A 15,861-nucleotide genomic window follows, 5' to 3' on the forward strand; every position below is an offset into this window, starting at 1 on the left:
CTACACCCATGCCTTCTGAATAATATAACACTATTTATAGTACAATCCAGGAGCTACTTCAGCCAATGCCTAGTGGGAGTCTAGCAACATTACTGGGCTCTGGAATATTACTCTATGTTTTATTTATTAATATCAGTCCATACAAGTACAAGGACTCCAGCACCCCAAAGCATAAAGAGAGATGATAATGATTAACAGAGCTCTACTAAAACGGGAGCAAAAACCATAATGAAACATCAAGTAATGAGGTTTGACACTTGTCTGACATTCTTCACCAATAAACATTTCTAATTCTGTAACCTGAAGTAATTAGTGAGAAAGCTGATTTAAAAACCCTAGGGCATTCACAGAGCCAAACTCCTGTAACCTGTAAACATGAGGCTCTCAGGACCCCTTGAAGGATGCTGTCCCACAGGTTTGATGTATGGTACAATACAGCTGTGACCAGATGATAAGCAAACTAAATGAGCAAACTTCTGTTAACGTTTAATGTTGACACTTTCAGTGCACACTAGTGTAAGTATACATCAAAGCCTGAAAAGCATTCCAAAAGTTACCTCACACAAACCATTCTTCCTGTTTAGTAGCAGCTACCTGGTCAGCAGCTCTCCAGGGAGTGGTGAATAGATTCCTGACCCTTCCAAACAAATTTATTGGTGTTGATGAAGTCTATTAGCCTGGATGTCCTTTCTGTTAATTATTTTATACCAAGTGAGAAAATGAACTACAAAACATTCTGTGCAAAAGAAGAAGACAAAAAAATTAGAACAGCAAGACATAGCCGTTAAAAAGATTTTGTTTTTTGAGTAGTGCATGCATGCCTATCTATGCATACTGAATAAAATGCTAAAAATAAAACCTATGACAACAACAAACCTACAGATTTTACAAACTGTATTGATTAAAGCTGTAGAACAAGAAAGTGAAGTCTATTCCAAAAAAAGGATCCCATAGGCCTTCAATACCTTCTTTGAGGAAGAAGGAGCAATTAAGGAGTAATTGGATTCTGTTCTTATGGAGACAAAGCACAGAAACATCTAGTTGGTGCACCTGGTGCTCATCTGAGACATAGTTCCATGTAGTACTGAAATTCTGAGCTGTAATCACTCATATCCACTCACATTCCATCCTTTCATCTATTTTTGCTTTATACTGCCCTTGACAAGAAAAATATTTTCCCACACATTTCTTTTCTTAGAAGTCTCATTCTCAAAAACATACCCTTTTCCCTTAAAGATATATCCCATTTAAGTGTAGTTTCTTAGGCGTTCTTAAGGATTCAATTTGACAGAAGCAATGCTAAATTCTCAGCTCTGTGGAGTATCTTCTACTGAGACTTTGCTGATTATCCCAAATGCCAGTGTCCATGTAGAGATTTTATCAAAAAATATGCCTAACTGGGATACTTTGACTCATGATGTAGGACTAGGGCAGCCACTAAGGTCTTTCACTCCTAAATTACCCATCATTTTAAGTTAGCTGCTTCGGTTCTTAAAAAATGGGAGAAAAAAAAATTCAGAAAAATCAAAACTGCCTGTGTCCACAACTCCTAGGCAACGCGGTCACTGCTAAGCCTTTGCTGTTTCTAATACTTGTCATGCCAAATTCTACATATTTTGTATCAGAGCAGCCTCCCAAGAACTAAGGACCTTCCTATGTATGGAAGGTTTTAATAATTAAAGAAAAACAAAAAATAAATTATAAAAAATATTTAAAAATTATAAGTAAAGCAGAAATAGGAGTAAGATAAAAATTCATAAGGCCCCCTGTTCTACAGACATGTTTTATTACTGATTCTGGGAATTTTCAAAGACATTGTCTTTGCCATACTTTTAGGGTTCTTTCTATGCATACAGACATGCTCACAACAGGAAGCTTCCTGATTCCCTGCATGTTAAGAACAAATGCACTTCCTTCTTGTCACCTTACAGTTCAAGAAGTACTTTTCTCACTCTCTCTCTCCACCACCCCCCGGTCTCAATCTGCTTACATGATTACAAAAACCTGGTTTTCTGTAGAATAACATATGTGAAAAAAGCTCTCTGCCTGGATACTTAATTTTGCTGGCTCAGCAGAATGGTACATGAATTTTTAGGCTGAAGTCAAGACAGGCACATATTACTAACTGTGACTTGACAAAGACAAAACAGTAGTAGAGAAGATGTCAAGCTACTTGTGGTTCATCAGCTCCTTACTCTCTAGCCTCATCACCCCAGTGGTTCTGAACTGGAGGGACAAAAGAAAGCAAACATCTTTGTCCCTTAAGAACTGAATTCCATTTCCATAAATTGAAGAAGATGCAACAAGATGACTCCTGCAAAATTCCTGAAAATGGTCAAAGATTTCTTACTCACGCTGGCTAAATGAGGATCCTTTGCACAGCAATTCCTGTTTATTTGCACAGAAATTTTCTAATCATGCCTCCACCTGCAGTGATCTTAGAAGGTATATATCCAGGCACAATCCAAAAATCTTCAATCCTCTCTGTACCAACTTTGCATTCAGAGCCTATCACCCTGCTCTTGAAAACACTATGATAAATACACAGTTCAGCAGAAAAACAGAATGAGTTCTTTGGCTGCTTTAGCCCATCCTTTATTTGCACCACTTTTTACTTTTCCAGCCTATTAACCTGAGCTCCACTACAAGCAGACCCACTAGACAGATGCAAGTTTACATAGTTTATTTTTATTCCTTCTCATCACCATACTACCAGCACAACAGCTCCATTTGTTCTTTCCAAAGCCATAATAATACAGCATCCTATTTCTCAACTAGCTTTGTTGAGTGAAACTTTCATTTGTAAGCTGAAACACAAATATCACACTTGGAGAAAGTCTGGTTTTATAAATCCCCCTGTTAATAATTGGTGAATTCTGATAAATACCATAGCCTGCAAACTCTATTACTCTTCTGGCAAATCACAAAAGCTCCTTTTGAGAAAAACAATATCATCTGTAAGTCAAATTGGGAAGTGTAAGATAAATGTCTTCCATTATTACCAGAAAACGCTAAAATACATTAAGTACATTTCAAATGTACTGAATTATTCACGAATAGCTCTGAAAAAAACTTTACCAACCAAGCCCAAAAAGATATATTTTTCACTCTATATTCTGAAGTCAACAAAAAATATTAAGAAACAGTTCACTGCTTTTATTTTACTAGCCATACGGAGCAACGTAATGAAAAAATATTTAGACTTGGATACTGCACACAAACCAAATAAATGTACGAGTGAGATTAAGCTGACTTACTATTAACCAGTAGCTTATTTTCGCCTTGTAATTTAACTGTAATATGTGGCTAAAAGGCAGTAAGATTGGTTTTTTATTTGACTTTCTGATTATGACCATATAGTATAATTTTATTTTCTTATAATCAAGATACAAGGGAATATAAAAAGTTCATTCAGTTGAACTATCAGAGGAGACAAAATAAGAAACACGATTTCTTGAGCAATAATTTTTGGAAATAGCTTACCAATGAAAGTAGAAATTTGCAAGCTAGTTCTCTGCTAGGACACAATTCAGGCTTTTGTACATAGTGTTGTAAAACACTTTTTTGTCAATGATATTCCACATAGGAGTTTTTACCATCACTTAGCATGAATGCATTGCAGCTCTTCAGTGCTCTGCCTCCTCCCTGCAGGATGATGAAGCCTTTCTACAGACCACTGCCTACCTCACCAAACATCCAGCCCCAATACAGGGTAATCAGGTAATTTCTGAAAGCTCTGCTACAGGATCCATGCCCTTTTGTTGCACTGGGATACTGATGAAATCTCATCAGAGCCAAAAACACTACAGCTGTACAGCCTACAAAGGCCTAAGCTTGAAAAAAGTCTCCACCCAAAACCCAGAAGTTGGCATCAATAAGCTTCTGGATAAAGAAATTATAGAACATACACAGGACACTAGAAGATGTGCAGACTGTGTGTGGTTCTATAGACAGAGGGGAACAGTGTTTCAAAAGATGAAGAAAGATGCAGGAAATTAAAACAGCAGAAGCAAGAATCAAAGGGGAACATTGAAGACCTGGATGGAAGAAACAGGCTTGACACTGTAACCATAACCTACCTCTTGCTGTAAGATTGCTATTCTGCTATTGAAAAAGAAAGAAAAATAAAAAAAGAAAAAAGAAAAATAAAAAAGAAAAAGGCATTTATCTAAAATCTCTGAGATAAATGGCCACTTCAGTAGCTCTCCACCCTCAGCATCAGTCCCACCCATCCTAAGGTAAATAACATCGATAAGAGAGGGCATGCAGTATAATGATTAGCTACTCAAATCTAGAAGATCAGTAATACTTTATTCTATTGAATTCACTTCTCCAAACCACAGCAAACAGCCACGGAAAAGGGCATTTTTGCTCTCCAAAAACTGGAAGGGGTAACATTACCCATTTCAGAGCTAAAACTTCACATAGACCAACTCAGTGTGAAGCACAAGTTTTCTATGAAAGTTCTACTAAAATTCAACATACATGCCCCAGCTCTAAACAGAACTTAAAGTCACTAAAGGATGTGTTTCAAAGAAGGTAGAGTACCTGAGGAAGTGTTTGAGCATCCTTTAAACCATGCAATATTCATGATGCCAAAGTACAGAAGGTATCTTCAGTGAGAAAGTGCTCAGTCTTTGAAACAGAATTTGAAATGGATTCTTTGTTGAATCTCTTAAATCTCTTGCATTTCAAATAACAGGTTTTCCTTACATACAAACTGAAATTAAGTAACAAGGGAACAATGAAATACTTGGAGAGAACCTACAGAGTCAGTTTCTGAGAAGCACTATTAGTAAGATGTAAGAAATACTTTAATGCAACTAATTTCTTGTTAGGTTACTTATTTAGGAAAGGACAGAGACTGCAGTTCAGCTTTGTGGTGCCTTAAGCACCATTTGTCAGTCCTGACATCAAAGTATTTGCAAATTCTTTTTTTTTTTTTTTGTCTAAGAATTCTCATGTGTGAACAGAAATGTCTTATTTACAGACAAAAATATTTGATGTCTTTAAATTATGGAAGATATTGTGAGTAAATAAAAAAATATTCACTGAGGATGAAAACTGCATAACATCCTTCCTTAAAAAAATTCATTAGCATGCAAAGGAAAATTATATTTTGGTATTAAGATAGAGATGATTATTCATTTGTGATGTTTGCTATACTAGTGTGCATGCACAGACTTTTCTGTGAATCATGCCTAGCTATGGCAAAGCAAAATGGGTAAGACACTAAATTAAGATTGAGGGGAGAAAGGAGAAGCCAAACAAAACATTATTCTTCTATCAGATCCTTAGGAAATTGTACAGAGAGATATCCTCACATCGTGAAAAGCAAAAAATATTTTTCCAATCAGATAATTAATTATTGGAAGAAACAACACTACCAGTTGATTCATTAAACACTGTAGTGCAGAGCTGAGGATAATGCATTTATCAATATGAAACTCACCCACATCAGATGATTACAATAAAAATGTGTCACACACATGCCTTTAGCAACATACTGAAGGTGGTAAGTCATAGATATTAAATTGCTGATCTTCAAAAGCAAAACATGCTTTCCAGCACACATGTATTTGTTTTTATGCTAAATTACTTTTCTCTATGCTCTTATAAACAAACATATACAATATTATTTCATTAGATGATACTGACAGTAGTTATTTCCATGCCAGCTCAAACCTCAGTATTTTTTTGAGAATTTATCTAATATCACAAACTTAGGGCCACATCAAGCAACAACAAATTTTGGTATTTTTTAGCTAATGTTTATTCTACAAAGGAAAACATCTACAAAGCTGAACTGCAACACACAAAGTCTTCCCACCACACCTCCAAGATGCCTTTTCCATGTGTCCTAAAATTCATCTGTTGTCAGTTATCCTTACATCTTCACTAGAATTAAAACTAGTTAAAAAAATTAAGGGGAAAAAAAGGAAAGGTGACATTGAGACATACATTTTGTCTTTCAGATAGATCAAAAAGCAAAGTTTTCCACGATTTTGGCCTAAGGCCAGATCAGAATTGCTACTTATACGAGAAGGCCCATCAGTAAAACATTGCACATGTCATGAAGGCAGCTGTCTACGAGTGACACTCCTGCCAAAGACAAGCACACATGGTGAATTATTATTGAAGGAGGGCAAGCCTTGGCGCTGTGTCTCAAGGGAGATTTTGGACAAATTTTGTATTTCAGGTTTGCTCATTTTTGCAGTGTTATTTTTATGAAATACTCTGGAGCAGTGCCACAGAGAGACCAGGAATACACTCTGTGCTAGTGACATGTTTTTTCATCTGTGCCAAATATCATGACATGAAAATGTTTTGTAGTAGCAACTTAAACTCATATGTAGAATCACCTCTACAAGTGCCAAGGAATATTAAAGATCCTATCTGACTGGCAGCTTTTCATCAAGTGACTGGTGTAGACAAGGAATTGGAGCCTAATCCCCACTGTGGGTTATAGGATATTGCCATTTTCACACTCCATGTCTGTCCTGTGGAACTGATTCAGAGAGTAATTACTGCTCAGATAAGCCTTTTCCGGAATATGTGCAATTAATTCTCCTGCAAAAAAGGGGGAAGAAGCCTGACACTTTAATAATGTTTAAGTACACCTAATCTATTTCTTTTCTCCTCCTAATGTTTCCTAAATATGGTGAAGAAAAAGGATTTGAAACTACTTACAAATGCCAGTTCTTATGTAAATTATCCACGGGTCTGTAATACCCTCTCATAAAAACAGCCAACATGAAATAATACTACAAACCAGCAGAATGTAAAGCAAATGGGTAGGGTAATCAGTGTAAAGATTAATCTAGATTTCTTTTTCCAAAAATAAGGACTATTATCCTTTTCAAATGGGAATTATATGATTTCTTTAAAATTTCAAGGACAAATTTTTCAAAATTTCAAAAATAGCCTGAACTAATGAAAATTTCTTTTTTTCTCAACAATTCAAAAATTATTTTCTCCATGCATTCATTAAATTATTATCCAAATGTCATTCTTTGCCTGTCAAATCAAGATGTAATGTTAAGACAGTAAAATTCAAGGGATCTGTACTGGCATAACTACATTTTGAGGAGATTTTTACACTTAACCTAAGTGTCTTTAACAAACAGTTCCTCAGCAGGATTTAAATGCATCTAAGGGTTTCTGTTACTCTTGAAAGCTGAATAACAAGTACTCATCCTCACCATACTTCAAAAATTGAACAAATGGCTAATTGCCCATTATTGAAATCAACCTACAGAAAACAGCTAAGCTTGCCATCCCTCTTGCCCTCCAGGAATACATTGCATTCAGGATACAGCAACAAAATGGAAAAATACAAACAATCCCTCCTCACCAAAAACAACCACCCACTCATCCCCTTCCCCCAAACCACAGTTCCAGTCCCATGCACCCTCAAATCATTTAACACAAGTTTTGGACAAGGAGGTAGGGCTTATTTACGATTTACAATGACGAGAAAATTTATTTTTTAAAAAATGAAAAAAGGGCAGTTATGTTTTGTTGAGCTGATTGCCAAGTATCTAGTCCAGAAGCACTAGCTTCTACAGCTTGAGGTAAAGCCCACTTAGCTAGCACTGTACCTTGCTATTCCATAAATGTAAAAAGCCTAGTCTTGATAAAGAGCCACCTCCACAGGAGAAAAATATCCCCAACAGCTGGGTTATAAGGGGGATTAATTTCCTGACCTCACTTTGCCTCCAGTTCCACTCAGAATCCACTCAAACTGTCTCACTGCATTTTTCATTTTGGTGGCACAACACAACTTAAGTCACAGAGGGAATCAAGGTTGAAAGGATAATGTTGTTAACACTCATTTTTCAGCGCAAATGTTGCTGTACCAATGACAGCAATAGAATAAATGTTACTGTAAACAGCAGTCAGTTATTTTTGCCAATATAGCATGAAAATATTTTCTGCTTAAAGCCATTCTAAGTGCTCACGCTGCAGTGGAAAAAGATCAATTTGGGAAAATGTATGTAAAGATGCAGTTGCAGGCAGAGCTGGGTATGAGAGAGCTGAGGTTTCAAACATCTTCATGTCCAATGAAAACTAAGATGTTCATTTATTTTGGGTTTTTTTAGGGAAAAAAAAATAAAAGAGAAAAGAAGAGCACATTCCCTGCAGAATGAGTACACTTAATTTGATTTCCTGGATAGGAGAATATTTTCACAAATGAGTACAGTTTTGAGACAAGTAATGGTGTGAACCCAAATTTTCAGTTCCTGGTGAAGTTTACCATTTTCAGGGGGCTTTAGAGCAGGTTTGGGTACCTGACACCTTGGAAGCCAACTGTCCTTCCATTTCTGAAGCAGGCATTTTTCAGGAGATAATGAGAGCATAGAGGAATTAATTCCCCTTCCTACCTACCTGTATTTATTTCTCCAAAGACAGACACACTTGGTGACAAAGGCAGTTAATACAAAATAATTACTAAAAAGAGAACAAACAAAAAATTTGCAAGAGACTATTCTATGTTCTTTCTTTGCTCAGAAATAGGTGATGGCTCCTTACATTTTATCCTTTTTACCCAGATATTGTAGCTGAGCATCTAAACCCCTATTTTTATTCTCAGGTATTTATCCTTTTCTCCCTTAAAAAGCTACATAACAATTCCGAGCTCTGAGGCTTCATTGGCTCACTTTCCATTGACATTTTCCTCAGCTCAGCTCAAAGTTTCCTTCATAATGCACTCAAATGAGGTAGGAGTGCTTTTTAAATAGTATTTAAAATTAGAAAAAAAAAAAATCAAAGGAGAGAGGGGAAAACTACTAGAAAAGTATAGCAAATCTAGAAAAAGAAAGAAGCAAAAGCTCCCAGAGAACCAATATTTACCTGAAGTTCACTTAACTCACTGAAGAATTTTAAAGTAAAACCAGCTAACCAAGGGTTTTACATCTGGATGCAAACATTCAACTTAAATGCTTGGAAAGTACAGTTTTTCATGTACTTCTCAAGAAGTACAAATCTGACTCCTACTCAAATCAATTTTTATGTGCTATTTCTGAATCTGCATCATGATGCCACGATTTCTAGACAGGCAAGTTGCATTTACAAGTTTTATATTTCCATATTCAGAGTGACAAATGGAACATGGGCTACCCCAAGATACAAGAATAAAAATGGTATTTATCTATTAAGTGCTATGTCTGTAATAAACTGCAGCTATGTGAAAACATGTACAGTTTCATTAGCCAAAAATCCCTGCTCTTTATTTCTGTCAAAATTCACTTCCCAAATATTTACAGTCTTACAAACACGTAAATAAGCATAGCATTTGCAGAATACTAAATCATGTTTCACATCAATTTTTGGCCAATTTTATGCAAGCATGGAAAACATTATCAGAATTTCCTAGCAATCATTTAAAATTTAAGTCACTTTTAACAGCTCTGAAAAGAGAGCTTACTTTCCCTGAGCAGTCCACTGTACGCAGCTCCTAAGAGCACCTCACACAATCAGGAGCAAACTTCATCAAGTGGTGGCAGGGCCCAGGGCATCTCCAGAAAAGGGGCACTGGATAAGCAGTATTGCAGGAGAAGACACAGTAGAGATTAAAAAAGTACACCCATGACTCTACTTAGACAACTCAGACACACCAAAAAAAAAAAAAAAAAAAAAAAAAAAAAATATATATATATATATATATATATATATATATATATATATATATATATATATATCCTTTTTTTCCAATCCTGTGGGCACCCACTCTTTTTTTCCTAGGTTTAACAAACTTAAGTAGTTTCTCTCATGTTCACCTCCCAATCTGGCTTTATTCAGTTCAATTAGGAGTAAATCAGATCTACTGAGTCCTTTCAAAACTTAATTTCAAACGACTCAATGTAGTCTCAAGGATCCCACCTGCATTCCTTTTACAAGTCCTAGTGCATCAAAACTCAAGTCAATTATTCATGGATTAAATCCATGATGCTTACTTTCAAACATACAGAAATCCTTATTTCATGGTCCTAGGAAGTTGCATTTTTTTGTCTATTATGACAGTTCCCTGTGGGTCCTTTTTTCTTCAGCTGACATATACACAGATGAACTTCGACAACAGTTAACAGCAAGTGAGCTACAGCTCCCTGTATCAATACAGGGTAATTTTACACTGACAAAATTGTAGACCAGTTAAATAGCATATGTTCTGAACTAGACTGATATAAAATTAATGCTCCAGGACTGTGGAGAAGCTTGATGTACCCTGTGTCCCGTTTTGTCATTTAATTTTAGATAATAATGACACAATACATCATTTCTTAATGTAGCCAAATATGAAACAAAGAATATTGATGATGGGTATTTATTTTGCAGATGTTAATGTGGCAAAGAAATCTTTCAGTCTTGGGCAGGATTACGTATTTCCCACGCAACTTAAAATTCAGTTATTTGGCATGAAAGTATACTGGTGATTTTAGTAAGTATATAAAATATGCAGTAATAGATAAATCTGAATTAATTCTGTTCGAGTTCTGAGCTAGCCATGAAGCACAATACAGAAAGGCACAAAAAACCCCTGAGGTAGGTCAGCTAATTAAGATCTAATTAGGGAAACAATCCCTTGTCCCAAAGGGTGCTTAGACAAAATCCTAGATGCCCACCCACCTGCAGCTTTCACAGAAGGAAAGAATGTGCTGAATGTCTTCCTGAATGTGGTGACCCTACCTGCTTTCTCTGCAGCCTGTTTAAGTTCTCTGCTGTGAGAAAGGAGGTGAAAACTCACTTTCATTTATTTAAAAATACTGAAGACATGCTTTAATCATGTTCCATCAAAAAAAGAATTTTACAGTTCTGTTAGCACAGCCTTAACAAAACAATAAAATGCATTTTCACGTGTTTGGTTCTTTTAATTGCTGAAGCACATATTTTACTTCAGTCACTGGAAAGTACTTTGCCAATCCTTAGAGCAGTAGTAGTCAAGCATTAGTAGATCATATGCTAAGTAAAGGTTCAGCAAGTGTAAGAATATTTATTATTTTATGGAAAGACATTATGGAGAACAAAACATATTTCCTTTTCTACTGAACAATCTCATAGAAGTGAAAAGCAGCTCATGGGAAAAGTACTGACAATTTATCAGGCATGTGCAAGGCCCTTCAAGATTTCTGGTGTATGTATACAGTGCTGTGCTTACCTGCCTCTGATCAAGACAACTGTGGACACAATCTTCTCAAAGAAACTTTAACATGCAGTGAATCTAGACAGTAGCCACTTCAGAGGCTGACAAGTCCCCAGAAAAGTACAGTCAGTGTTATCAATGTTTACCTGAATCAGTCGTACCAATGTTTATCAGGCTAGCAATCTTGTAGCAGGTGTAAAATTGTACTTCTGTAATTTCAAGTACTGGAGTGACATTCTCAGGTAAATGGACTCAAAACCACCCACAAAAAAACCTGGTCGCTTTTCCTGCTTACCAGCTCCTCACGAAGCTGGGCAATGAGTTCATCTCTCTCCTTCAGTTGCAGCTTCAGCACGGAACATTCATCTTTTATTCCATCCTACAAAAACATCAAAAGAGATGTTATAATAGGCTTAACGCTTCTACTTTGCTCATGACAAGAAAAAGCTGTTTCACATAGTGTGAGATAATTACATTCAAATAATGAAACTCAATTTTCCTTTGTCATGTATGGTATTTTCACTAACATTTTCTAAGTTGCTGCATAAACAAATAAATGCATCCAAAGACATTACATGGAAATTTGAATAGCTCCCTGCACAGAGGTCCATTTCATTGTTTTCTGAATCTTTTAAGTCTTTTTACTGAAGATCCTATCAGGTCATTCCTTTTCACTTAAGAAACAGCTATGAAATGTTATAATGTTAATCCTACAAAACAACATTAGAGAAATATCAATTTAGAGCATTATTGCACAGCTCTTGATCTTGGAGAGATGAAAAAGAAAGCACAACAGACATCCACAGCAAAAGGAAAGCACACTCCCCCATCCATACATCTTTTGTTCCACACCAGCCAAAACAGCAGCAGTTCTGGTATTAACTGGGGGAGGAAAGAACGTAGCTACTAATTAGTGAAATAACCACTATAACTCAATTTTATCTGCATGAAAATTACCCTAATAGCTGAAACTGTAGCCAAACCCAGGCCCAGGAAGCAGGCTGCAGGCTGTCCCCAGAAAATTTCCAGAGTTCATCTAGGTCTCCACACCATATTTGAAGAACTATCAATCACGTATTTTTGTGTTGTTATGATAACCATCCAAGAGGAGAAACTCAAATTAACAAACTGAACTACTACTGAAAAATAAAAACCTAAAAACCTAACCAGCCAACTAGCTGATCATACAACTGCATCTGAAGAACTCTATTTTTACATCCTTCTAGAATGGAGACATATTTAGTTCGGGAAATTTACTAATTTGGAGTACTATTATTGGGGAAAAAAAACCCCACAAGCCATATGACAAGAAAACCTTTGGAAAACTGGTGGTATATTCACAACACTTAGCTTAAAAATAAGAAAAATTGGACTTCTAGTTATCAGCTAGAAACAGTATAACCAGTGTGATAAACTCACACTCTGCCAGTACTAACGTGTTTATAAATCCAAATATACACAGAAATACAAGCCAAAAAAGTAGAGTGTTATCCCATTTTTCACATAAAAGGTTGTAATTATTATCTTTCAAAGTCATTATACTGCTTATCATCTGGTCGAACAGAAATGGAAGAAACAAGACACATGAACATCAATACTGCAAATATTTACAAAAATTGCAGTCAAAAGACATACCATTTCTGGCTGCTTACACACTACTTCAAGGCTATGTACAGATCTTGTAAAAGATCCAAATTCAGAAAAAAGCCAGAACTTGCATTATCTCTGTTAGGGGAAAATTCACAGAAATTTTCTTTATTATATGCTATAGAAGCATTTTACTATCTACTAGCAGATTGATGTTTAGGAACATTAGCTGAAAATAAAATTTTAGCACATCCCAGAATACAGCCCACAGCACTGAATATGATATTAGTACATATTTAACATTACTGTTAACAAAAATATCTGCTTCTAAAAAATATGGTTTAAAGTATCAGCAACTTCACTATTATGTTATCAAAGCGAGGTCTTTATTCAACGAAATAGGTTTAAAAACAATATGGCATTAGCTATTGTACCTCAATTTTTTGTTACGTTATTCTGAGCTCTTTTTGCCAGCACAGTTTTACACTGTTGCTATCTTCTGAATTTCTCCTTTTCTACTTAAAATAAAGTAAAACAGTACAATACACAGTGGAAAAAGGAAAACATCAAGGTCTCACAGCTAGGACTATTACAAAAATATCTTTTGGAAAGCATACACAAGCAAATACAGCAATGAGGCTTGTAGCAGCATGTCTCAACCACAGCAGGAAAGCTTTCTGAGATGAGCTTTGGCACTCGGTTTCGTCTAAAAGGCAAAGCAAAACTCCCTTGTACTAGATGTTTGAAGAAAGATTCTGCCTCACAGAACTTCCAAAGACTCAAAACCCACAGTGCACCTCTCCTGGAATAAAGCAGTGCAGATCCAGCACCCAGCTGGGTGTTCCTCACACACGCAAGGGACAGAGCCCTCCTGCTCTCCAGGCACTTCCATTCCATATTCCATGCAACAATTACCTCATCAAATACAAACCATAACTATCCTCTATCACTGCGGCCTTGTCAAAGTGCACCCTGTGATTTCTGGGAAACTGGAGACTCTTAGGAGACTCTGTATTCCACAAAATATAGCATCATGCTGGTTACATAAAGCAAGGGAAAGAAAGAGGACAGAGTGATGGTGCTTGTCTTCCCTAGTCACTGCTACACACAACAGAACCCTGCTTTCCTGGAGCAGCAGACAGTAGAAATAGGATTTTATAATCTCATTCTGCACAGTATCTGCAGAGGCATCAATCATTCTTCAAATGCAAGAGCACAAACAAAAGAAAGAAAACATACTGTCAAACAGTTGACTGCAAAAAGATTTGGGCAATTTCCATATACCATACACCTGTCTGAATGTAGCACTTACAGAATAAAAAATGTTGCAGAAAAAAATGTTGCCAAAACACTGAATACCATTCCTCCAGAAAGTAACTATTGAAAGCTAAGGAAGGAGAGAAGGCTTTGAAAATCATTTTCTCATGCAAGACAAGAACCAAAATACGTCAGTGAAGGATTGTGTGAATGATATCAAAGAAGTCGCCGCATGTTACAGAAAGGTGTGGAGGGCAGCAAAAACTGGTGGAAATCTGTGTTATTCAACAGTCTGTGGGCAAACAGCAATGTGTATCTGATAGTGTGAATCCAGGAATGGATCATCTTTACTCCTTAGGAGGTCCGAAATGCTTCATCATCTGCTGAGAAACTGTAATACAGGGTAAAGCTAGTGTGGAAAGACCAAAAGATTCGTTGAGAAAAGCTTCTCAAGGTGAATGAGAAACAGCAGACACACTGAGATGGGGATTTATAGTGCAAAAAACAAGCCCAAACCCAAACTGCCCAGAAAACCAGTATTGCCTCCTAATGAATTGTCACAGCAACAGATATCAAAGAGGAAATACCTTGAAAAGGATAGCCTGCTTTTAGGAGAGCATGCACTCAATGCATTCTAAATCTACACTGCAATTACTCAGCTGGAAAAAAATACATTTCCCTCATAAAGTAGGGCTTTTAAAATACACTTTGCATACTCTGGGGCTGTGAGAGTCGACCTCTTAGCTCTCTCCATGCTCCAGTAGATATGTGACCCATGTATTCCTATGTTTAGAAAAATAGGCCCAATTATAGTGTGGGCATGATCACATATGCAAAATATTTCTCCTGCTTTTTTCAGCCCTTATAATATTTACAGAGGGTAAAAGAAAAACAGATTGTCATATAAGTAAAGTTGAGTTCCAAAGCCAACCAAAATCAATTAAATGTCCATAGATTTAAAAGTCTGCTAGGTGACATCTATTTATTTAGTAAACCAATACTCTTTGCCACTTTGATTCCCTGTATTTCTGCAAAATTGAGTTTTTACCAATATTTTATCAAGGCTACTAAACCAATGATAACATGGATGCTATGAAACTATCAGTCCAAATAATGCAATCTACGCTCTAGGCATGTTTTCATAAGCTACCTGTATACTTGTGTTGAGAACATTTTGCCGAGCTCAATAAATTATATATACCACATATGACATTCTCATTATTATTCTCATTGTTTTTATGAATGCTGTTCATTATTTTAATATGAAAAAAGGGTAAGCATTCTGCTCTCCACTGCAGTAAGCATGTCCATAACAGGCTTGTCCAAGACTCTGGAAATGCCTGATAAAAAGTCAATGAACACCTCATTGTTAAAGAGAACTGCTAGACACAGCATGATCTGTAAATGGTACATCTTCAAGCTACATTCTTTTATTAAATATAGATAATCAAAAAGGTTTGTAGCTTAAACTCCAAGTGTACTTCACAAAAATGTAAAAGCTGCTGTGTGCAAAAAGCTATCATCATCTTCACTTATATCCTCTGATATTTTTAAAAAATTCCACAATTTAGCTGCAAGTTCATTATGGATCTGCTGTTATTATTGTATACATTTATGGTCAGAACATTCTTCAAATTATCACCCTTTTACTTATTTTCAGATGTCAGCTATGACAGCACCTGCTATGTCTCAGTGCCAGTATTTTCCTATTTTCATTTAATTCTGCTCATTTGGGAAAATGCTAAACATAATAGCAAATCTCTTTCTCATCACATCAGGTCACAAGATGAAATATTGTGCTGTGTGAAGACAGCTGCAGCAGGTTATGCATAAGTGCCAAAAAGAGTAATAATTTCAATTTTGAAAACTTACTTTAC

At 36.2% G+C, this 15,861-nt stretch overlaps 1 protein-coding gene across 9 annotated transcripts in view; it reads right to left on the bottom strand.

Annotated features, from left to right (window-relative positions):
• CCSER1 (coiled-coil serine rich protein 1) overlaps window positions 1-15,861 on the bottom strand; it is a 621,919-nt gene that overhangs the window by 256,770 nt on the left and 349,288 nt on the right. For all 9 annotated transcript variants that reach the window (XM_085058017.1, XM_085058025.1, XM_085058019.1 and 6 more), the window contains one exon: window positions 11,436-11,519. In XM_085058017.1, coding sequence (XP_084914143.1) covers window positions 11,436-11,519 — 84 coding nt within the window. The remainder of the gene's footprint in view (window positions 1-11,435; window positions 11,520-15,861) is intronic.

Source organism: Lichenostomus cassidix, chromosome 4 (genome assembly GCF_008360975.1).
Source record: "Lichenostomus cassidix isolate B80296 chromosome 4, HeHo_3.0, whole genome shotgun sequence".
Lineage (NCBI taxonomy): Eukaryota > Metazoa > Chordata > Aves > Passeriformes > Meliphagidae > Lichenostomus > Lichenostomus cassidix.